The sequence below is a fragment of the Mustelus asterias genome, chromosome 3 (genome assembly GCF_964213995.1).
Source record: "Mustelus asterias chromosome 3, sMusAst1.hap1.1, whole genome shotgun sequence".
Lineage (NCBI taxonomy): Eukaryota > Metazoa > Chordata > Chondrichthyes > Carcharhiniformes > Triakidae > Mustelus > Mustelus asterias.
Genome location: NC_135803.1, coordinates 51,964,433 through 51,989,715, shown reverse-complemented (window position 1 = coordinate 51,989,715; position 25,283 = coordinate 51,964,433). Strand labels below are relative to the sequence as shown.

At 44.0% G+C, this 25,283-nt stretch overlaps 1 protein-coding gene across 1 annotated transcript in view; it reads left to right on the top strand.

Annotated features, from left to right (window-relative positions):
- LOC144491119 (ephrin type-A receptor 4) overlaps positions 1–25,283 on the top strand; it is a 132,606-nt gene that overhangs the window by 90,122 nt on the left and 17,201 nt on the right. The window contains exons 6-11 of the mRNA XM_078208800.1: positions 3,637–3,761; positions 4,364–4,523; positions 5,978–6,089; positions 15,744–15,808; positions 20,660–20,773; positions 22,775–22,960. Of these exons, the coding sequence (XP_078064926.1) occupies positions 3,637–3,761; positions 4,364–4,523; positions 5,978–6,089; positions 15,744–15,808; positions 20,660–20,773; positions 22,775–22,960 (762 nt within the window). The remainder of the gene's footprint in view (positions 1–3,636; positions 3,762–4,363; positions 4,524–5,977; positions 6,090–15,743; positions 15,809–20,659; positions 20,774–22,774; positions 22,961–25,283) is intronic.

Genomic DNA, 25,283 nt, shown 5'->3' with positions numbered 1-25,283 from the left:
CGAACTGTTCAAAAGTCTATGGCTTTGAGGGGATCGGAAAATCACGCTGACAAAAAGGGCTGAAAAATTCCACCTCTCTTCTTAAACAATACACGGTGAGACCAACCTAGTAGGGCCCCTATGTTGTACCGTGCTGAGATCAGGAGCAGCATTTTGATTCTGGGGTTAGGGCCCCAACATCAGGAGCCTTCCTGGGCCCCGAACTCACACTCCCTTGCTGCCTGACACAATTTTCAATAAGTTGGACAGTTTGAGTCCAGATGGCATACTCTCTGTCCAACAAGAAGCCCTCCAGCAGTCCCATTATAAGAATGGATGCCTATTGATATAGGTAGAGGAAAGAGAGGCTCTTCACGATGGAGGCACTTGCTGCTAAAACTTCAAACAGGTAAAAATATAAAAGTGGCCAAAACACTTTGATTGTCATTGTGGATAGGGAACCTCATGAGGCCATTGGGAAGCTTTCACTGTCCATTGGCTGACTTGCAGCCTCACTGGGTTGGGGGCAAGCATGGCAACTGGAAACTTCCATTCACCATCTGAGAGTAGCCCTAACAGGCCCTTTAGTTTTTTTAAAGTACCTGCCTGTTGATTACGGGTGGGGTAGCATTCAACCGCAAGCCCAACCTCCAAAGCAGCCTGATCCAAAATGGCACAGAGGTGCGAACATGCTGGCAAACTGGCATGCTAGCTGGTAGCGGGAAGTTGTTCTCTCACTTGTCTCTGGTCCCATGTCCACAAATGAATTAATATTCAGCTCCGGGTGTGGGATTGAACTGGGCATCATTCTTCTCACAAAAACAAAACAATGCAAATGCTGGAAATCAGAAGTAAAAACACAAGATGCTGCAAATACTCAGCAGGTCGGGCAGCATATGTGAAATGTTTGGGATCCTCCTATTTGTATTTCTAACTATTGCATAATGCATTTATCCACTGAACTCTCAACTAAGTGGGAATGATGCAGAACTTGTTCTGAGGCTCATTGGCTGGGATGTTCTGGCCCCACAGGTTTTCCCATGGCGGATACAGCGAGCCATTCAAATCTCTGCTGATTTCAGAAGATCCCGCTGGCGGGAGGGCGAAAATTCCTGCCCACCGACTTAGATCGAAAAAGGTTGATTCTGCAATATTTTGTCCCAAAGATCATGTCCTAGCCACTCCTTTCTCTAAGACTCAGGAGTAGACTGGTTCCCTCAAAGGGCGTAGGATTTATTTGGGATTCAGCATTAGCGCACCATCCATGTGGCCATTTGGGAGATCTTCCACATTACCATTAAAGCAATGACTTTGCCTTACGGTCCCATAGTTGCCAATGGTCTTACCATGGCAAGACTGATGAACGACAAAGAATAAAACTGACAGCTCAATGGGTTTCAGAAAGTTAGAATGAATTATTATACACTTGGCTGCAGGAATTCCGATTGACCTGTGAAACTAGGGATTTGTTGCCAGGCAATAAGTAGCCGGCGACTGCAACTGTACATTTCCAGCTTTCTATCTTATTTACCTTCCTTTATTGGATCAGTTTTCTTACTTTGGTACTTTGGTCTCTGGGGCAACCCAACTGGTTCTGATTCTTGAATCGCTTGAAGAGCTACTTTACAGCACTCGCAGCGTAGAATGAAGCTGCTCTCCTATATTAGAAATGAAAATCTCCAGCTCAGGAGGGCAGCAATAAATCTGTTGACGGTGTTGAATAGCAGATCACTGAGGAAGTGAATGGAGTCAAGTGAGTTTGTTGACATCTGCAGGGAGTACAGTTTGGGGGAGCTTCGGATGGAACAAAGTGAAGACTCCAAATTCTGCGCTGCGTTTTGTTAAAAAGGAAATATGAGAAAGGCATTTTCCAGCCACCTGGTAATTATAACATTCCATCAGCCTAGATTTTACTTCATCCCATTTCAGAGCAGCATTCAAGCAGGCCAGAGGGGGTAAACTGGAAGAGAGAAAAAAAAGGACTGTACTACATGCAGCTGTAAAATGTAACATTTGGTGTCTCTCTTCTGGATTTGCTTTTCTTCCTTGTCAAACTGATCTCATTCCCTTCTGTAGGTATTGATTTTTGACTGGGGTTATGACATATTAGGTACTGGTGCCTTGACCATGTAATCATTATTTTGAAAGCGAGCCTCAGCCTGCTATTCACCATGGAGGCATCGCAGACCAGTCTGATTATGTCCTTAACAGTTCCAGTGACTATGATGATCATCTTTTTTAAAATTCATTTGTGGGACATGGGCGTCGCTGGCATGGTGGCACAGTGGTTAGCACTGCTGCCTCAGTGCCAGGGACCCGGGTTCGATTCCCGGTTCGGGTCACTCATTGTATGGAATTTGCATGTTCTCCCCGTGTCTACTTGGGATTCCTCGGGGTGCTCCGGTTTCCTCCCACAGCTCGAAAGACTTGCTGGTTAGGTGCATTGGCCAGCTAAATTCTCCCTCAGTGTACCTGAACAGGCGCCGGAGTGTGGCAACTAGGGGATTTTCACACTAACTTCATTGCAGTGTTAATGTAAGCCTAATTGTGACACTAATGAATAAACTTTAAAAACTTTGTTGCCCATCCCTAGTTGTCCTTGAGAAGGTGGTGGGGAGCTGCCTTTTTGAAACACTGCAGTCTACGTGCTGTGGGGTAAACCACATTTGGAAATGCAAATTGATTTTTCTCTAAACCAGGATTCTTCTGTCTTTGCTTTGTTGACTCGAATATTTACTTGAAAGTTATGCACCGAAAGAACATGGAGATGGTTCTTGAGTGGGCAAATCATAAGTACAATCGGTAATGGAATTCAGTAGCTACAAAACATTTGTCTCCAAAGGCAGTAAAAATTAACAAAAGTTGCAGCTTTCTATTACCATTCGTAATGTGAATCCTGTTGATTAATGTTACAATTGCTCAGTTAGGCTACCATATTTTTCCACCACCGTCCTCTTCGATAAGACTGTGCCAAGAATCTTTGGTTTAGGAAGCTGTGACAATTGCCTTCTGTTTGTTTCTGTCTGGAAGTAGATGGACTTCTTCCAGTCAGAGAAGTTGGAATCAATGGCTGCATGCTTTTGATGAAAAGTCTGTGGCTCTACCAGACTAATGTTGTTATTCCTGGTTGATCTCAGTTCATCAATGCATCTATGGATACTGACAAATAAGAGCAGGGGCTCGCTCTCTTCTGACAGCCAGGAATCAATCGCAATCAATGAGAATTCACTTCCACATGCTACTGAAAGCTATGTTGATCAATTAACCCATGAATGGCATTCTCAAGTAGACAACATTCTTAAAAATAAAAGCTTAGCACAACATGCTCAGATATTCTTTTTTTAACGCAACGCTGATCACTTGTTCCCCTTTTAAGGCCCGGTTTTTAGATTCTGAATGCACAATGCTTTACGGATTGCAAAACATGAATATTGGGGAAATGGCAAATCAATGAATTGACTTTTATTGTGTCATGGATGTGGAGATTTCAGATCAGCTGTAATATAAGCCTCTCTGCAAACTTACTAATATAAACTCTCTTCCCGTACTGGAATTCATTAAAATTAAACATAAATAGCCTCCACAATGAATAGAGTGCATAAAGGATATTTGAGATATTTTGTTTTAAAAGTAAGCCAATCTATTTATTCCACTCAGCTCCATCTTCCGTTGGTCTAATACAAGCGAAGGAGATAACGAGACATGGGGTTTCTTTGGTCTGGCCAGAACCGGAGAGACCAAATGGTGTAATTCTAGAATACGAGATCAAGTACTATGAAAAGGTTAGTAGTGATCAACATCTGAAACATTTCACAGAGTCATAGAAATTTTATACAGCTCTGGGGGAGGCTATTGAACTATCGCGTCTGCTCTGACGATTCTGAGGAATGTGCATCTAGGATCTGAATCTGCCTTTTAAATGATTTGTTTCCATTCAAAGCTCTTGTTAAGATCCAGGAAGAGCTACAACTTAATAATAAAAGCAGTAGCTAACAATAGATTGGTGTTTCATAAACTCATCTCTCCACTATAAACTGAAGATTATGTCAGTAAACAAGCGACGAGAATTGACAGAATAATAGCTCTTCACTTTAACAGCTTCAGTTCTCATGTAGATTTCTTCTAGCTGCCTTTTCTGTGTTGCCCATTCGAGACATCTCGTAAAAGCAGTCTTTACAGAGACCGTGTCTTCAAAAGTATTTGGCTTTGGCTTTATGAATGGAGCACTGACTGAGCAGTAAACACAGGACATCCCTTTTCTTCTCTAATATGCGCACATCCTGAAGGCAAAGCTAAAGCCATTCACTGCCATTTGAGTACCAGCCCATTGTTTTAACTGTTTACCTTCTCACACACTTTTTTTCGGGTTTGTATCTTTGCACAGGATCAGAACGAACGCAGTTACAGGATTGTTAAAACTCTCTCGAGGAGCACAGAAATCAAGGGCTTGAATCCCTTGACGGCCTACATGTTTCACGTTCGTGCACGAACTGCTGCCGGATATGGCGAGTTCAGTGCTCCATTTCAGTTTATAACAAACTCAGGTATGAAGCCATTCAGAAAACCTTCCACTGAATGCTCGTCCCATTTGTTTTTTTAAAAATTTAAAATATTATTATTTGAATCAGACTGGGTACAGGTCTGAAGATAATATCCACTCGATACTTGCCCAAGAGCCTTCTATCATGTGTCACCCTGGACTATCAGTGTCAGTAGGCTATTCAATGATACAGCGGAAGCTGAAACCACCATCAACCACCAATAGGCAGACTTGCACTTTTTAGCAGGGATTTGTGAATAGCTAACAAGGAGCTAAACTCTGGCTGTTTTAGCTTATCTCCTTAGCTGAGGAAGCTCGAGCGATCATAAACCCTTGTCCTGGTTGAGATTAGCCTGGCTTAATACAACAGTCACAGAGCCAACCTGGGATAGACATGGACATTCTTATCACAACTGGGCCATGGGAGAAGCGCAAATATTAATGTTTAATTAAATTCAATTGTTAACCACCTGCACCCATACAGATTAAAACAAAGGGACCTATTTTACCATTTTGATTCTAAGTGCTGCGCGGACTTGAAACTGGGAGTGTTTCAGATCCGACTTTTAGACCTGTTCTCAGGCGCCCCCATACACACTCTGCCGACAAAAATATCAGCAATTCCTTATCGCACAGCGCAAGTGCACACGAAACCCTGCAGCTCCGATCGGCGCCTCCAACTGCACCATGTGCAGAAAAAAAAGATAGAATGCTGCTCCCCTGCCACATCCCTCCCAGATGTGGAGATGCCGGCGTTGGACTGGGGTAAACACAGTAAGAAGTTTAACAACACCAGGTTAACTTTAACCTGGTGTTGTTAAACTTCTTACTGTGTTTATCCCTCCCAGGCCAGGTAATGCCTCCACCTGGCCCCCACAGACATTGCCCCACCCCCACAACACTACTGACCCCCTTATCCCCCCACCCCCCGCCACCCAAACCGATCGTGGGCCCTACCCCACCACTGATCTCAGGCAGAGTGGCAGCGGGCCCCCCACCACCACCACCAATCTCAAGCAGAGCGCCGTCGGACACTCGGCACTTACCTCCTCACTAACTGGAGCGCCCGATTCGGACTTCTGTGGAGCATGTCTGTTTTGCGCCAATTCTGGATGGGCAAACGGGAAGTGCCAGTGTAGTTGGGCACGCAGTCCATTAAGTCAATTTAAATGCATGCAAATGCAGTTAAATGGCCGTCGAGCCCGTTTCGGGTGCGGTCCTGATCGCAGCCATTTTCGGCTTTGGTAAGAGGGGAACTGACACAGAGGTGGGAGTGGATCCTGTTACTCGCTTCATGCTCGACTTTACCAAGTTTTCACGCCCACAAATGGGCGCAACGCGATGGTGAAATCAGGCCCAAAGTGTTCTTCACAATTACTTTAATATTTTGATACGTGTCCTATGATAAGGTCAGATTTGTTAATTGAGGAACTAATGTATTTTTGTGTTTATTACCAGCTCCATCAGCTATTATTGGAGATGGGGCCAGCCCCACTGTTTTGCTTGTGTCTGTGGCTGGCAGTGCAGTTCTAGTGGTGATACTGATCTCAGCCTTCGTTATAAGCAGGAGGTAAGTCATTTTTACAGATTTATTGTTGCAAATATTCTCATCACTGAAACCGCTCGCAAAGTACTTGTGCAGTAATGAACCTTCTCCCCTCCCTCCCCTCCCTCCTCTCTATTAGCAGACATAGAAAGTATAACAGTAATGACTCCAACAACAAGAATGATTTATGTTTCTCATGAGCCTTGTGAATTGCATTTAACTTTGCTTTTTGCCCAGTTTCTCATGGAAGATGGCACATAGTGGGATTATAAAGGGCGAAAGCAGCACTTGGAAAGTCAATACATCACGACTGCCCCTGAATTGGAATTGCGAAACCAAGTGCCCTTAGTCAGCACTAAAAATATGTACTTGTTGGTGCTATTGTTCGAAAGTTGGCTGACGTTCCATGTTATAGTTTAAAGTATGTCTGCCCATTTTCTACCTCGAAAACTAAACACTGCCTTTATGTTACTCTAGTAATGCACTATTATTCAAAACACACCTTGGATGGAAGTGAATAAAAAACACTCCAAGGATTTGTACATTTGAGGTTGCATTGTCTCTCGTCAGAAATAATCTCAGTGCACGATAAGTACACTGGACTAATGAGATGTTTCCACAAGAGATGCCCATTGCCTGGTCGACATTAAATTAGCTGATCGCAACAAGGAAAGCATGGATGCACTAAAACTGGGGGAAAGGTTTTAAGTCCTGGTTGGCTATCCAATGACCTTGGTTGAAAAATGTTCCTGCCTAAATCTTGAGAACAGGATTGTGTTTGGCTGGGATCCTCCTCCCACCTCTGGCGTGACCAGTCTTCATGATTGAGTGTCTTTATACTGAGAATGGGGGTAAATTCATCTTGGATGATAAGGCACAATGTGTGAGAATTGGTAGTCCATTTTATTCTCAGTCTGGTTATCATCTCTATTGGAGAAACATGGTTGTTATTGGTTAGTTTAAGGGTGTGAGGTACCAGTGCCTCTCGGGCAGTATTTTGGATGAGAAAAGGAGACAAGAAAATGAAAAGTAGAAAAAATGGCCCAGATTTTGTGGTAGTAATGATGATGAAACTGTCATTGTTTGCTGCCATTACTCCACTGAAAATTGCAGCAACTTCTGGAGTGCATACATATGCCATTAAACTTGGATTTATTTATAGTTTATATTCCCACCCAGGAAGATAAATATATATAATGGTTTAACCTCAACCTTAATCCCATTTGTATGTCCCACTCATTTGTTTCACTATCTGTATCATTTACAAATAAGCTTCCTGGTTTCATTTCTGTGGGAACCCTGTAATGGGATTGGCTGCTTACCCATGCTTGATGACCTCACTGTTGCTGCATTTGCTGGAGATCATAGAATCCCAACAATACAAAAGGAGGCGCAAACCGCCGCCCCCTCCCGGTCCCAGCCCTATCCTGTAATCCTGTGCATTTACCATGACTAATCCATCGAACCTGCACATCATTGGACACTAAGGGGCAATCTAGCATGGCCATTCCACCTAACCTTGACTAAGCACCAGATGCAAGTTAATGTGGAGAAAGCAGAATTCATGTCAGCGAAACTTCTAAATCTGTGCGAGCAATCTCCTTTGAGACCAATGGAAAACGCCATTGTTTGGCCATTGATAGAACATAGAACATAGAACATAGAACATTACAGCGCAGAACAGGCCCTTCGGCCCACGATGTTGCACCGACCAGTTAAAAAAAAAAACTGTGACCCTCCAACCTAAACCAATTTCTTTTCGTCCATGAACCTATCTACGGATCTCTTAAACGCCCCCAAACTAGGCGCATTTACTACTGATGCTGGCAGGGCATTCCAATCCCTCACCACCCTCTGGGTAAAGAACCTACCCCTGACATCGGTTCTATAACTACCCCCCCTCAATTTAAAGCCATGCCCCCTCGTGCTGGATTTCTCCATCAGAGGAAAAAGGCTATCACTATCCACCCTATCTAAACCTCTAATCATCTTATATGTTTCAATAAGATCCCCTCTTAGCCGCCGCCTTTCCAGCGAAAACAATCCCAAATCCCTCAGCCTCTCCTCATAGGATCTCCCCTCCATACCAGGCAACATCCTGGTAAACCTCCTCTGCACCCTCTCCAAAGCCTCCACATCCTTCCTGTAATGTGGGGACCAGAACTGCACACAGTACTCCAAGTGCGGCCGCACCAGAGTTGTGTACAGTTGCAACATAACGCTACGACTCCTAAATTCAATCCCCCTACCAATAAACGCCAAGACACCATATGCCTTCTTAACAACCTTATCTACTTGATTCCCAACTTTCAGGGATCTATGCACACATACACCTAGATCCCTCTGCTCCTCCACACTATTCAAAGTCCTCCCGTTAGCCCTATACTCAACACATCTGTTATTCCTACCAAAGTGAATTACCTCACACTTCTCCGCATTAAACTCCATCCGCCACCTCTCGGCCCAACTTTGCAACCTGTCTAAGTCTTCCTGCAAACTACGACACCCTTCCTCACTGTCTACCACACCACCGACTTTGGTGTCATCAGCAAATTTGCTAATCCACCCAACTATACCCTCATCCAGATCATTAATAAATATTACAAACAGCAGTGGCCCCAAAACAGATCCCTGAGGTACACCACTTGTAACCGCACTCCATGATGAATATTTACTATCAACCACCACCCTCTGTTTCCTATCCGCTAGCCAATTCCTGATCCAATTTCCTAGATCACCCCCAATCCCATACATCTGCATTTTCTGCAGAAGCCTACCATGGTGAACCTTATCAAACGCCTTACTAAAATCCATATATACCACGTCCACTGCCTTGCCCCCATCCACCTCCTTGGTCACTTTCTCAAAAAACTCAATAAGGTTAGTAAGGCACGACCTACCTGCCACAAAACCATGCTGACTATCACCTATCAATTGATTGCAAAATCCTTTCCACTATGTCCAGAATCCACCCAGTTGTGTGACATTTTCAATAGCAAACTTAAAACTGTTACCAATAAGATATTTTTCTAAACATAAAAGATTTCAGCCTTCCATAAATCTCCTAGTATTCCCCAAACCTTACAATACTAAGATCTATATCTGTGCCTACACCAGGGAAGCCATCTCAAAGCACAATTTTAGACTGATCTCTTAAAATTTCCATAGTACCCTGCAGCTTACCAGTAAAGATATATTTTTCAAGATATAGCTTTGATTGTACATCATTATGGTTAACCTTGAAACATCTGGGAACTTCCATTATGTGGAAGATGGTATGATGAATAGTAATTTTGCAGGGCTATTCTAACCTGAAGCACTTTTTGGAAAAAAAGCAAAAGATAACTGACAACGTAATTCAGTGAGATAAATGTATCAAAACCTACTGTAATAGGAACTAGTAGTGACAAGGATGATGGCATAATATCACATCCATTCATTTTGATGATTTTATTATTTAAGGCAGAATTGATGGCATGATTCATTAGAATTCTAATTATGACTCGCTACCTATGAGCATTGAGATTCACTGAGTGCAGAAGATGTTAATGTTATGCCTTAAATATGGTCATTTCCAATCTCTGATAAACATGGTCTGGTTATTGGCTCTCAATGGATCACTTTTAGAAAATGAAATGTCAACCTTTGGCACCTCATTGATTTTTTTGTGTCAGACAGAAAATTGTCAAGGAAAACTGGCAGTGAACCAAAATCGGAGGCAAATTTGCCAGTGTAGATAATAATTTTTGTTCTGGATTCAGTTATCATGTGTATTTGCTGTTCAAAGGTGAACTACTGTTTATATTAGTGCAAAGGAGCCGTAAATCTGGTGATAAAAGCTGTGCTTGTGGGTCGCAATAAATCAAGGATAGGAATCAATTGAATTCTGCCTTTTAAAGATTGCTTGTAGTTAGAGTACTTCAGAGTTGTTTACCGACTGCCGAGCCAACTAATCTGTCGAAACGCAAAAATTGACAGCAGGACTAATCTGTAATAAGCTAGGAAAGAAACAAATGGGGAGTGTTTGCAAGGCTGGGGGACAAGTCAATACTGGACTAAGTAATAGCATTAGAGCGGGACACTCTTGAGGTAACTCAAGGCTGCATTCCATTTTAAAAAAATCACAGGCAGGTGTTGTGTGGGCTGTTATTTCACAGGATGAGATGTTGAAAAAGCTGAACACGAAAAATGTGTGAACAAAGTTCTGAATATTTCTGGCAGCTTTTTTCATGTTTAAATCAGTGAAGACTAGGATTGAGGATCAATGGAAAATATTGATGATTTATCACTAGGATTTCAATAGATTGCAAGGGTGATCAGCGTTCCCTCCAAACTGCATGGATGTGCGGCCACAGAGCAATTACAAATGTGCTATTCAAGGGATTAATAGGCCGCATAAAGCAGCGTGAATGGTCATGCAGAAATCTTTAAGGGACCGTGGACAGTGAACGGACATTAGAGGAAATACTGATGGTGCATATGTGACATTTTTACACTCCCTCCACTTAATCCTAGAAACACAGCAAACAGTATAATTATAGCCCTTCCCTGGAAAGAACAACTTAAGCTCTGAGAATTGCCTCCCCAGCAGCAATGTGGGTGTGGTGGCTCAGAGGCAGGAGCGCTATACACTGCACCACAAAGCCTCTGCAGTGGTATACCTGCATCAGATGCATTGCAGTGTTTGAAGAAGGCCGCTCATCACCACCTTCTTACTGGCAATTTGAGATGGACAATAAATGCTGACTTTGTCAGTACATCCCATGAACGAATATAAAAAAGCTACATAATAGAGTGGAGTCTTGCTGTTTGAAGGTAGGGGGAGGAAATGTTACGGATGATTATCACAGAATCATAAAATCCTACAATGCAGAAGGAGGCCATTCAGCCCATTGAGTCTGCACTGACCACAATCCCACCCGGGCCCTATCTCCATAACCCCATGTGTTTACCCTAGCTAGTCCCCCTGACACTAAGGGGCAATTTAGCATAGCCAATCCACCTAACCCGCACATCTTTGGTCTGTGGGAGGAAACCGGAGCATCTGGAGGAAACCCACGCAGACATGGGGAGAATGTGCAAACTCCATACAGACCCGAGGCCAGAATCGAACCCGGGTCCCTGGCGCTGTGAGGCAGCAGTGCTAACCACTGTGCCACCATGCCAGCCCAAAAGAAGGGGCTTTGCATTGGCCAGGAATTAATTAAGAATATCATACAAAAAGGCTAAAAGCAAATTATGTGGATGCTGGAATCTGAAGCAAAAACAGAAAATGCTGGAAAATCCCAGCAGGTCTGACAGCACCTGTGGAGAGAGAATAGAGCTAACGTTTTGAGTCTTGATGACTCTTCATCAAAGAAGGTACTGGACTTTGGTCAGAAAGGGTACTTGACATTAAGCCATTTTGGTTAGTTTCAGTTTATTTTCCTTGTAGTGTATTGGTACCAATGGATAAATCAGTTGGTAAAGCACATTGTGATACATTAGACCACACAAGCTAAGAAGGTGCCAACTTAATCACTGGTTTGAGTTAAATTAGCCAGCCTGGTGCAGTAATGAGGTATTCCAAATGGCTTTATCGTTCCTGGGTGGGAATATAAATTATGAATAAAACTCACCTCCCTTGTGCATTGGTAAATCAGAAGCCGTATTGGAACGGAGCTAGTAATAACATATTGAGGAACTCCTTATCTTGACCTTGTGTGGCCATAGTTGCACTCTGCCTCTCATTGCGAGATTCTAGTCAGGCCCAGAGTTAAAATGGTATGGGTGTTTGTTTTGACAGCGATGCCATTTAAATGAGTTCTTGGTTCTCTGAAATGGACAGTCTCCACAGGCCTAGTTGCGAGCTAGTTAAAATGATGGGGGAGGAACATAACTCAAACCCCACTACCACTGTAAATACCATCCATATTGTTCCTGGTTAAAATACTTTTACAGCACCTATTTATGATTCAGTTTGGCTTCTTTTAATAAAGAACAGTTAACAGAACAATCGTCTCCTTTCAATCGGTAGGAATAAGCATTCTTTCTAGAATAGAGAGGGTTAAAGGGAGTGAAAACAACAAATTTTCAGCAGGTTAGGCAGCATCCGTGGAGAGAAAAACAGTTAATGTTGCAGGGCAATGATCTTTCATGCTCCAGCCTCCACAGTATTTGGCTTTTGTTTTAGGATTAAGGTGAGATTTAAGAGAGATGTTCAAAATCATGATTGAATAAATAAGGAGAAACTGTTTCCAGTGGCAGTCGGGCCATTAGTCAGAGAGCACAAATTTGACATAAATAATATAAGAAGCAAGATGAGGAGAATCCTTACAATGATCTGGAATGCACTACCTGAAAGGGTGTTAAAAATGGATTGGATAAGTTTAAAAAGGGAGCTGGATAAAATACTTCAATAGGAAAACGTGCAGGACTGTGGGACAAAGGTCGATGAGTTGAAAGTGAGTGGATATCTCTTTCAAAGAACTAGCACATCCAGGAGAGGACAAATGGCTTTTTTCTGTGCTAAATCATTCTATGATTCCACTGTTTCCTGCAATATTAAAATTGAGACAGCAATACGTTTAGCTCACATTGTCTGTACCTTTAAGACTTGATTACCTGTAAAGATTCGCATTCCAACCATTATCTTATAAATTGAGTTTGTGTCTATATATGCCCTATTTGTGAACCCAACTCCTCACTCACCTGAAGAAGGAGTGACACTCCAAAAGCTTGTGCTACCAAATAAACCTGTTGGACTTTAAAGTGTTATGAGACTTCTTACTGTGCTTACCCCAGTCCAATGCTGGCAACATGGCAGTAAGCTAATCCAACTGACTGCTGCATCTTAGTGTTTTCTCACTCCCTGCTGCAATCCAGTGATTTCTGTTGGCGACTTTGGATGGACTTTTACCGCCCCTGGCGCTGGTGGGATTTTCCGGTTGAAGTCAGCAGACTATTGAATGGCTCCCTGTGTTTTCCAGCCCTGCCCCCGCAGGTCTGTCAAGTTCCACCCTTTGTTGTGATACTCCTCATACCCAGTTGAGTGAGCTATCAAAGCCTGCTGATGCCTTCGGATTGTGCCACAAATCAAATCACTGATATCTTGAAGAGAGATACTCTGTTTGAATTGCAGCAGGAGGGTGTGTACTGAGAATTGATTCTACTTAGAATAAACATACTTAGATGTTGTGATTTTTAAATTTATGTTTCTATTATTACCTTCACGCAAACCAGCTTCCCATCCATTGACTCCTGCACTTCCCGCTGTTGAAAAACTAATCTTTCTCTACACCCTAGCTATGACTGTAACACTACATTCTGCATTCTCTCCTTTCCTTCTCTATGTACAGTATACTTTGTCTGTAAAGCGCGCAAGAAACAATACTTTTCCCTGTATACTAATACATGTGACAATAATCAATCAAATCAAAATCAAAATGTTTACAATTTAACCACTGAAATTACCGGATCTGCACAAAGTTCTATCAGTTAAAGCACATCTCGGGCCCGATTCTCCCAAAAAATTCTAAGTGCTGAATTTGCAGGAAAAATTGTTTTTTCAGTGGGAGTTCAGACTCAGATCTGTGCACTGCAGAGGTCACAATCATGAATATCATTAAAAGCTCAGGGGGTGGGGCCTATTCACGCCAGATTCAGTCAGTTCTGGATCTCGGCGCATGAGTAGTGACCCCGAACTGTCAGACTGCCGTTTTCTGGCCAGCTCGATCGCTGGTCAGCCCAGGACCCTCACACTGCTGCCCCTACACCCACCTCCACAGCCTGATCGTGGCCCCCACGACCATTCCCAGGCCACTCTGACCCTCCCCCCCTCCCATCCCAGAACACCGCAATCTCCAGCCCACCTCCCTCCCTGCAGTGACAATCGCTCTCAGCCCATCCTGATCGCTGGCCACCCTCCAGCCCCCAGCCCCGACCAATCTTAGCTGCAGAGTGGCAGCACCCGCACCGCCCCCCCCCCCCCCTCCCCCCACACCGATCGCCCCAGGCCCTGCTCACAATAGACCTCACCCCCTGGACCCTACACCTCTGGCACTGCCCAATGCCAAGGTGCCCCAAGGGGTCCACCCCCTGCCGCCCAACTCCCTGGGGGCCCCGATTGCCCCTCCCCTTCACTCCAGTGGGGTCTTCCCCTAGTTCCCCAACCATAGGGAGCTACTCTAAACCCCACATTAGTGAAATACTCCTGGCAGGGTGGGAGATGCTATCAGGCCTGGAGAATTCAGTCCCAGGCCTGATAATGACATTTAAAATAGATTAAAAATAGATTTAAATCACTTACCCTGTTTCCCGCCGGTTTCCAGCGCGGTCGCGACTGCTCTCCGGTTGTGGGAGATACGCATGCGTCAGGAACACATGCACGAATCCCGCAAAATGGCTGACACATGCCTCTCCCAACCCGATATGCCAAAACATGTCGGGATGGGAGAATTGGGCCCCTAGTGTGTGTTAATTTTAAATGATTTTACATAGATTAAAAGTGTGACATTTTCCTGAGGAGGTATTTGCTAAATAAATTATTGAATATACAAGTATAATCGTCACGTGTATACATCACTTCTCATTAACATCAGTCTGGTAATTATCACATTGCTGTTTCTGGACACTTACTATTGACAAATTGGCTGTTGTATTTCCTCCATTATAAATGACTTTGGGATGTCCTGAAGTTGTGAAAGGCGCTATATAAATGCAATTCTTTTGTTTTCATCTTTGGGTATTAAAAAATGGCATGACTGTTTTGGCTGTTCATTCCCAAAACAAAGAAACCGGTTCATAAATTTAACAGTATAAACTTCATTCTGTAGAAACTTGATTAATGGTTTAAACCGCCTGAAATCTTTCACCAGATTCGATTCAATTACCTGCGATAAAATATATTCCAGTCGTGAATCTTTCATCACTGTGTTACAGTAAATCAAATAAACACTAATCAAAGTTTAGCTCTTTTTTAAAACCAGTGATAAAAGTTGGGGGCTTGGCAATATTATCAGCTGTTTACCCATCCCCAGCATCTTTTATTCTGCTCATTATCTTTGCTTTTGTGAATGATAATGGAACTAACAACAAAGCATTGGAGCTTGAATCCCCAACAGCTCTGCCACATTGAGTGAATCCACAAATACTATGTTAATGCCCTTTTGTGCTGTGTTGCAGTAGCCTGCAGAGAATACCCCCCTCTGTCTCACCTACAGACCTGTTGGCCTCTCTGACCCCTGCTGCTTATCAAAGCACTCTCTACCTGTGCCCTGTCATTCCACATAAACCTTTCTAATTACATAATTCAATCCGTTACAAAGGCTTCCTTATTCCATTTAGGCTTAGTCAGGTAAGCCATCTCCGAACGTCAATTTATTTTCCAAGTCTGCAACTGGCTATTAGCATTCATTTCCCTTGCTCAATGACTGGCTAATGAGTTCTCTAGCTTTCTCAGTGGTTAATGATACACGGCAGTGTCATGCCCGAGGCAGAGTTCAGCAGGTGACAGTCATGCAGGTAGGGATGGGAGTGGGTGGGGGAAGGGCAAGGCCCAGACCTGTAATTATGAGGCAATAAGGTACAATTGACTGTTTGAACAGCAAGATACGGTACATTCCCAGCTAAGCAGGTGGTCCCGAGTTCTTATTCCCTCCTATTGTCATTAATCTTCACGCTTTATTCCTGTTCCTGCAGGCGTAGAAAATACAGTAAAGCCAAGCAGGAAGCAGATGAGGAGAAGCATTTACATAATGGACAAGGTACGTGGTAACAAGCAGCATTTAATGCATTTATAGAAAGACAATGTGGGCATTAAACTTTTTGCATTTATGGAGTTTGTGTTAAAGACATTACACTGCATGTAGATTAACTCTGGGCGGGATTTTCTATGGTAGTCATGATGTGGAGATGCCAGCGTTGGACTAGGGTAAAAACAGTAAGAAGTCTCACAACACCAGGTTAAAGTCCAACAGGTTTATTTGGTAGCAAAAGCCACTAGCTGTCGGAGCGCTGCCCCTTCGTCAGGTGAGTGGGAGTTCTGTTCACAAACAGGGCATATAAAGACACAAAAACTCAATTTACAGAATAATGGTTGGAATGCGAGTCTTTAAAGGTAATCAAGTCTTAAAGGTACAGATAATGTGAGTGGAGAGAGCGTTAGCACAGGTTAAAGAGATTGTATTGTCTCCAGACAGGACAGTTAGTGAGATTTTGCAAGCCCAGGCAAATCGTGGGGATTACAGATAGTGTGACATGAACCCAAGATCCCGGTTGAGGCCGTCCTCATGTGTGCAGAACTTGGCTATCAGTTTCTGCTCAGCGACTCTGCGTTGTTGTGTGTCGTGAAGGCTGCCTTGGAGAACGCTTACCTGAGGATCAGAGGCCGAATGCCCGTGACCGCTGAAGTGTTCCCCAACAGGAAGAGAACACTCTTGCCTGGGTATTGTCGAGCGGTGTTCATTCATCCGTTGTCGTAGTGTCTGCATGGTCTCCCCAATGTACCATGCCTCAGGACATCCTTTCCTGCACTGTATCAGGTCGACAATGTTGGCCGAGTTGCAAGAGTATGTACCGTGTACCTGGTGGATGGTGTTCTCACGTGAGATGATGGCATCTGTGTCGATGATCCTGCACGTCTTGCAGAGGTTGCTGTGACAGTGTTGTGTGGTGTCGTGGTCACTGTTCTCTTGAAGGCTAGGTAGTTTGCTGCAGACAATGGTCTGTTTGAGGTTGTGCAGTTGTTTGAAGGCAAGAAGTGGGGGTTTGGGGATGACCTTGGCAAGATGTTCGTGTTATCAATGGCATGTTGAAGGCTCCGGAGAAGATGTCGTAGCTTCTCCGCACTGGGGAAGTACTGGACGACGAAGGGTACTCTGTCCACCGTGTCCCATGTTTGTCTTCTGAGGAGGTCGGTGCAGTTTTTCGCTGTGGCGTGTCAGAACTGTCGATCGATGAGTCGAGCGCCATATCCTGTTCTTATGAGGGCATCTTTCGGCATCTGGAGGTGTCTGTTGCGATCCTCCTCATCTGAGCAGATCCTGTGTAGACGGAGGCCTTGTCCGTAGGGGATGGCTTCTTTAACGTGTTTAAGGTGGAAGCTGGAGAAGTGGAGCATTGTGAGGTTATCCGTGGGCTTGCGGTACAGTGAAGTGCTGAGGTGACCGTCCTTAATGGAGATGCGTGTGTCCAAGAATGCAACCGATTCCGGAGAGTAGTCCATGGTGAGTCTGATGGTGGGATGGAACTTGTTGATGTCATCATATAGTTGTTTCAGTGATTGTTCACCATGAGTTCAAAGGAAGAAAATGTCATAGATGTATCTAGTGTATAGCATCGGTTGAAGGTCCTGTGCGGTGAAGAGGTCTTGTTCGAACCTGTGCATGAAGATGTTGGCATATTGAGGTGTGAATTTGGTCCCCATGGCTGTTCCGTGTGTCTGGATGGAGAACTGGTTGCTGAAGGTGAACACATTGTGGTCCAGGGTGAAGTGGATGAGTTGTAAAATTGCATCTGGAAACTGGCAGTTGTCGGCGTTGAGTACTGAGGCAGTTGCAGCAATGCCATCATCGTGTACCTGTACCCGTAAAGACTCGCATTCCAACCATTATTCTGTAAATTGAGTTTGTGTCTTTATATGCCCTGTTTGTGAATAGAACTCCCACTTACCTGACGAAGGGGCAGCACTCCGAAAGCTAGTGGATTTTGCTACCAAATAAACCTGCTGGACTTTAACCTGGTGTTGTGAGACTTCTTACGGGATTTTCTAGCCCTTCCTGCCAGCGGGATCTCCCAGTCCCGCCAAATTCAATCCCCACCACACGTTCCCTGGCTGAACGATAGGTGAACAATACAAAACAATGTAGACTTTGGCGGGGTCGCCATGGTGTTGGAGGAAGGGGGAGGGGGGTGGTGTGTATGTTCTAATTGTGCCGCAGTAGGATGCGATAACATACTGAATAAAAGCTGCTTTTATACTGGTGCCATTTTATTTTGAATTCTATAGGGATATCCACTTTCTGCTTCTTGTTTTTGGAGCTAATTCCAACTTCCTTGGCCCAATGACAGCCTGTAAACCCACAAATCAGCTGGGATTTTCCAGCAGATGCAGCGAGCCAGCCAAAAGTCCCTTGACTTTGGTGGGACCTGAAGATCCTGCCTTTGGGTGGGGACTGGAAAATCCCACCCATAGGTAAGGTGAGTCTGCTGCCAGATAAGGGGGGCAAACTCAGCGCCATAAACACCGGGGCTGGTTCATTAGTACCATTTTCTCAGATCTTGGAAAGGGTCCAGAGGAGGTTCACAAAAATGATCCCTGGAATGAAGAGCTTGTCGTATTAGGAACAATTGAGGACTCTGGGTCTGTACTCATTGGAGTTTAGAAGGGTGAGCGGGGATCTTATTGAAACTTAGAGGATACTGCAAGGTCTGGATAGAGTGAATGTGGACAGGATGATTCCACTAGTAGGAAAAACTAGAACCAGAGGACACAATCTCAGGCTAAAGGGACAATCCTTGAAAACAGAGATGAGGAGGAATTTCTTCAGCCAGAGAGTGATGAATCTGTGGAACTCTTTGCAGCAGAAGGCTGTGGAGGCCAGGTCATTGAGTGTCTTTAAGACAGAGATAGATAGGTTCTTGGTTAATAAGGGGATCAGGGGTTATGGGGAAAAGGCAGGAGAATGGGGATGAGAAAAATATCAGCCATGATTGAATGGCAGAGCAGACTTGATGGGCCTAATTCTGCTCCTATATCTTATGGTCTTATAGGAGTTGAATTAAAGGTGTCTAAAAGTTACTGACACCTCACGTGCATTCCCCAGGTGACACTTGTCTATATTATTATTTCGATTTGATTTGATTTATTATTGTCACATGTACTGGTATACAGTGAAAAGTATTGTTTCTTGCGCGCTATATAGACAAAGCATACCGCTCATAGAGTACATAGAGAAGAAGGAAAGGAGAGGGTTCAGAATATTGTGCAGTCATAGCTAGAGTGCAGAGAAAGATCAACTTAATATATGATGGGTCCATTCAAACGTCTGATGGCAGCAGGGAAAAAGCTGTTCTTGAGTCAGTTGGTACGTGACCTCAGACTTTTTTATCTTTTGATATTCTGTGATGAGGGGAAATTTGGAGCTTCCTGTGCAATCAGCCTGTTTTTGTCAGCAGCACACACTGAAATCCTGCTCTCTGGGCTCAGAAGACTAAGGAAATTTGGCATGTCAGCTATGACTCTCACCAACCTTTACAGATGCACCATAGAAAGCATTCTTTCTGGTTGTATCACAGCTTGGTATGGCTCCTGCTCTGCCCAAGACTGCAAGGAACTACAAAAGGTCATGAATGTAGCTCAATCCGTCATGCAAACCCGCCTCCCATCCATTGACTCTGTCTACACTTCCCGCTGCCTCGGCAAAGCAGCCAGCATAATTAAGGACCCCACGCACCCCGGACATTCTCTCTTCCACTTTCTTCCTTCGGGAAAAAGATACAAAAGTCTGAGGTCATGTATCAAACGACTGGAGAATAGCTTCCCCTGCTGCTGTCAGAGTTTTGAATGGACCTACCTTACATTAAGTTCATCTTTCTCTACACCGTAGCTATGACTGTAGCACTACATTCTGCACTTCTTGTTTCCTTTTCTATGAACGATATGCTTTGTCTGTATAGCACGCAAGAAACAATACTTTTCACTGTATGTTAATACATGTGACAATAATAAATCAACTCAAATCAAAATGTCACACTGCGTGCCAATATCTGGCTCGGTGTGTTATCCCAAAATCAAAACAATACTAAAACACATTCCTCACTGTCCTTGACAATCCAGTCAGAAAAACTGTACAAATGTTGCTTCCAATCCCATTGGTTTCTTGCATTGCAATACTATCTTGCTGCCAAGTTTATGTCATTATTGATGTCAGTTCAAATTCAACTCTCTTATCAGTCTGTTTTGTGACAACTTGCATTTATATAATGCTTTACAGAATTTTTTTGTAACACATCTATTCAACAAAGCAGATCATATTAAATAATAAAAGAATAAACCACGTTATAATGTTTTCAGCTTAGACGCTGATGTTTGGCAAAATCCTAGTGGGTAGAAATACTGCCCTCCGAGCACTAAACAATATAGACCAGAGGATGCCTGGTTAGATAATGGTTAGATGCCAGATCTGCCTTGAGTTAGGTGACCTCAGCGCAAGCAGCTTTGAAAAGTACAATTTCGCTCAAAAATCAAGCACGGTTCCCTTCCCAGATTGCTATGCAGTGACCCACACTGCAAACTATCAGATGCTATTAACCTTCAGTGGTTGAATAGCTAGGAGACATTCACTATCTGAACTCTCACTTGTGAATGAAATACACTGGACATCTAATCAAGTGTACATCAGCAAGAATCAGTACCATCCGGATAACAAGGGAAGAGAGGAGAAGGTGAGGGAGGAAAAATTTGCTTCTTTCAATGACCAGGAAAATGTATATGTCTAAATGCTGAAAAAATAACAGGCGGTTATTGTGGTTGTGTATACCTCAGGAAATATCTCTCATATGTTAATAATGTAAATTGTGGATAAAATGTAAAAATGTCTTTGTATGTTTTGAAGGAGTAAGGACATATGTCGATCCTTTCACCTATGAAGATCCTAATCAAGCTGTCCGTGAATTTGCCAAAGAAATCGATGCATCATGTATAAAGATTGAAAGGGTCATAGGTGTAGGTAAGTTATTCAGCTAGATTATTTATAGATTGATCCAGAGAGCATATTTATGGTCAGTTTTCTGATAAGCGGAAGGACTTTTTTAAAAGTTCACTTGTGAAGTGTATGCACGGTAGCACAGTGGTTAGCACTGCTGCTTCACAGCTCCAAGGACCTGGGTTCGATTCCCGGCTCGGGTCACTGTCTGTGTGGAGTTTGCACATTCTCCTCGTGTCTGCGTGGGTTTCCTCCGGGTGCTCCGGTTTCCTCCCACAGTCCAAAGATGTGCGGGTTAGGTTGATTGGCCAGGTTAAAATTGCCCCTTAGTGTCCTGGGTTGCATAGATTAGAGGGATTAGTGGGTAAAATATGTAGGGATATGGGAGTAGGACCTGGGTGGCATTGTGGTCGGTGCAGACTCGATGGGCCGAATGGCCTCTTTCTGTACTGTAGGGTTTCTATGATTTCTATGATAAAGTAAGGCTGCTAGTGCTATGGAGTGGAACAATGCCAATTCAAGGTTTAAAGTTTATTTATTAGTGTCATAAGTAGGCTTACATTAACACTGCGATGAAGCTACTGTGAAAATCCCCTAGTTGCTACACCCCAGTGCCTGTTTGGGTACACTAATGGAGAATTTAGCATGGGCAATGCACCTAACCAGCACATCTTTAAGATTGTGGGAAGAAATGGAAGCACGTGGAGGAAACCCATGCAGACACGGGGAGAATGTGCAGACTCTGCACAAACAGTGACCTAGTACAATCTGATGCAGGATTTTCCCTGTGGGCTTTGGAACCCCACTGTCATCGCCAAATGGAGTTCAGAAACTTGCACTGTTTGGGAAACAATCACCCTGCTCTGGTTTTCCCCACATTGTTCAATTAAGGGCGGCACGGTGACACAATGGTTAGCACTGCTATCTCACAGCGCCAGGAACTCGGGTTCAATTCCGGCCTCGAGTGACTGTCTGTGTGGAGTTTGAAAGTTCTCCTCATGTCTGCTTCGGTTACCTCCGGGTGCTCTGGTTTCCACCCACAGCCCAAAGATGTGCAGGTTAGGTGGATTGGCCATGATAAATTGCCCCTTAGCGTCTCAAGATGTGTAGGTTAGGTGGATTAGCTGGGGTAAATGCACGCAGTTACGGGGATAGGGTGGGGGATTAGGCCTGGGTAAAATGCGGAGTTGGTGCAGACTTGATGGGCTGAATGGCCTCCTTCTGGACTGTAGGATTCCATGTTTAGGAGCAGTGGGCGGGCACTCAAAGCTGGAGGGTCATAAGGAGACCTCACAGCACTGAAGAAACAGAGTGCTGCCTTTTCTGGAAAGTGAGAGAGGGGGTACCCCAAGATGGAGGGGCCCTCTCTCAAACTTTTTTTTTAAACTTCAAATTAAACATTCTCCTCAGCAGCCAAGCCACCATTGTGGATCCCCTCCATTGGGTGATGTGTGGCTGCAATTGAAGCCAGACCTCTAAGCGTGCCAGGAGCTCTTGCTCCCCTGGCCAACAGTCTGCCGCTGGGAGGCTACCTCCAGGTAGCTACACTGTCCTCCAACTCCTTTGGGGACTTGGTGTCTGAGTGGAAAATTCCGCAGGCACGGGATGGAGCTGGGGAAGTGTCACACATGCCAGCTGCGTGAACACATCCCCACTTGACTCACCGGGGCCTAAAGTTCAGCCCCTGGTTTCAGGAGTGAATAATACCTCAAGGTCAGGGATATGATGTCGAGATATAAAGTTTATTTTGCTGTAACACTCACATCTAATCTCGCAAGAGCCTAACCTCAATACACTTGTGGTATTTTTCTTTCTGGCTCTCACATCTGCCACCTTGCAACCTGCCCGAGCGAGATTGTCAATTAATCCTAAATTAGGGACAGTAGGGATGTGAGCCTGTGCCGAGAATTAGACTGCCCAAATTCGTTCCGCATAGGCCCCTTGCAGATAGAAAATACTTATGTCTCACCCGGCTAATGTCGTTATGATAAGTAATTACATTTTATTTCCTGTTCTGCTTTATAGGTGAATTTGGTGAAGTGTGTAGTGGACGTTTGAAGATGCCAGGCAAGAGAGAGATCTGTGTGGCCATCAAGACCCTGAAAGCTGGCTACACTGATAAACAGAGGCGAGATTTCCTGAGTGAAGCAAGCATCATGGGCCAGTTTGATCATCCCAACATCATCCACCTGGAGGGAGTAGTCACAAAATGTAGGTCCAGCGATGGGACCGAGCAGAAAAGTTGCGCGCGTTCATCTAAAAATGACAGATGGAACACTTATTGATAAATAACAAGGGAGAAGATCTGGAATACAAGTCATTAATCTTTGTGGCAGATTTAAAGGAGTTGATGGTGTGAATTGACATTCTATCCTTAGACAGCTTGTATTAAGATTTGCAGTGAAATTAATATCTAGGTCTGTGTGGGCCAGGATATTTTTGAAACTGTGACAGGTTGGGCTGGGTGTCACAGGATAGGTGAAAACAGATGGCAAGGAATTTGATATTAAGCGGCAAAATTATCCTTTTTGTTTTGTAAAACATACCAAAGATTTCCCGACCAAGAGAGGATGAGAAATTCTAAATATTCTTGCTTGAGAAGTCCTTTCTTCCTTCGCGACTAATACGGTGAACTTACCAGCAAAGCTAACGATTAAACATTACTGCTGTGTTTACAGGCGAGTTGCAGCAGAAAATAATTCATTTGCATAAATAGTTGGCAGTATATTTTTTTAAATTGTCATTTAAATTTGCAATATGTAAAAGCTGACCTATTGTGCCCTGTTGCCCGATTCCCAGCAGGCCAAGCCCAACTGTAATGAGCCCAGTCTCCCTCAGCTCGTGCCTTTCTAATGACTGTCATTTAATAAAGCATTCATATCAGCTGCTCCTGTCTGGGTTTTGATAGGTACGATAAATGACAATATTTAGTAAACAAAAATGAAAATGCAAATGAAGCGTCGAACATTGTTTCCAAGCTTGATTCCAAGCTGTCGCTTCAGCAACTTTTGTTCCTGACTTGAATACCAACCTGGCCTGCCTCGCAAGGATTACGTGCCAGACTGCAGTTTTGCAATCACCTTTTTCTTTTCACCGTCCTGAAAAGAACTGTCTAATTTTGGATCAATTGCCTGCATAACATAAATCATTTCTTGGAAGTTCCCATGATCTGGGGTGGCACAGTGGTTAGCACTGCTGCCTCACAGCACCAGGGACCCGGGTTTGATTCCCAGCTTGGGTCACTGTCTTTGGGAAGTTGGCACATTCTCCCAGTGTCTGCGTGGGTTTCCTTCAGGTGCTCCGTTTCCTCCCACGGTCTGAAAGACGTGCTGGTTAGGTGCATTGGCCATGCTAAATTCTCCCTCATTGTACCCGAACAGGCACCAGAGTGTGGCAACTAGGGGATTTTCACACTAACTTCATTGCAGTCTTAATGTGAGCCCACTTGTGACACCAATAAACAAACTTAAGCTTAAAAGTTTATAATTGGGTCTAAACGTCTGCTGCAGAATGGAGCTATAAAGACCAAGGAGGTTTTAGGTTTAGTCTTTCATTTCTGATGCCTTAGCTGGGGTAATAATAGAGAATATTCCAGTGAGCCTTAGCACCCTTAAACTGGGGAAGGGAAGGCTAATTCAGTCAGTGTTCCTGGTTCCAGTTGCCATCCAGTGACTTGTATTGAATAAGTACAGGCCTGTGGGCATCAGGTTTGGATAGGACTATGCTAGCCTGTGATAACTCCCATAGCCGAATAGCTTGTTGAAACACACTGGATTCTCTCACACATGAAGAAGGAAGTCGATGGCCTAGTGGTATTATTGCTACACTATCAATCCAGAAACTCAGCTAGTGTTGTGGGGATTCGAATCCCGCCACGGCAGATGGTCAAATTTAAATTCAATAAAAATATCTGGAATTAAGAATCTACTGATGACCATGAAACCCTGGCCCTATTGTCGGAAAAACCCATCTGGTTCACTAATGTCCTTCAGGGAAGGAAATCTGCCATCCTTACCTGGTCTGCCCTACATGTGACTCCAGATCCACAGTAATGTGATTGACTCTTAGCTGCCCTCTGAACAAGGGCAACTAGGGATGGGCAATAAATGCTGGCCAGCCAGCAACGCCCATGTCCCACAAGTGACTAGAAGAAAATGGCTATTTGGAATAGGTGCTGGAGGGCTGCTCATACCTATTAAACCACACCCCTAAAGAGTTGAGGGGGAGGAATATTTTTCTAAATAATGTTTTAAATGAAGTAAAGTATCAGGAATTACATGAATCTGTAGATGTGCAACATCGCAATTAAACCTGAATGCAAGCAGTGTGGCTCAGCTAGTAAGTATAGATTAAAAATGCTAGCCTCCAAAAGTTTAATCCTGTATTTTCTTCTTCAGTGTTTGGGTGGGGTCATTTTCTCCTTTGATGTGGACAGTACACTGACCGTCACCGATTGGTCATGCTTCACATCTAATATTGCTTCCGATCCCTGTCTATTTATCAGCCACATCAGAAAGTGAATAACAGCCCTAGT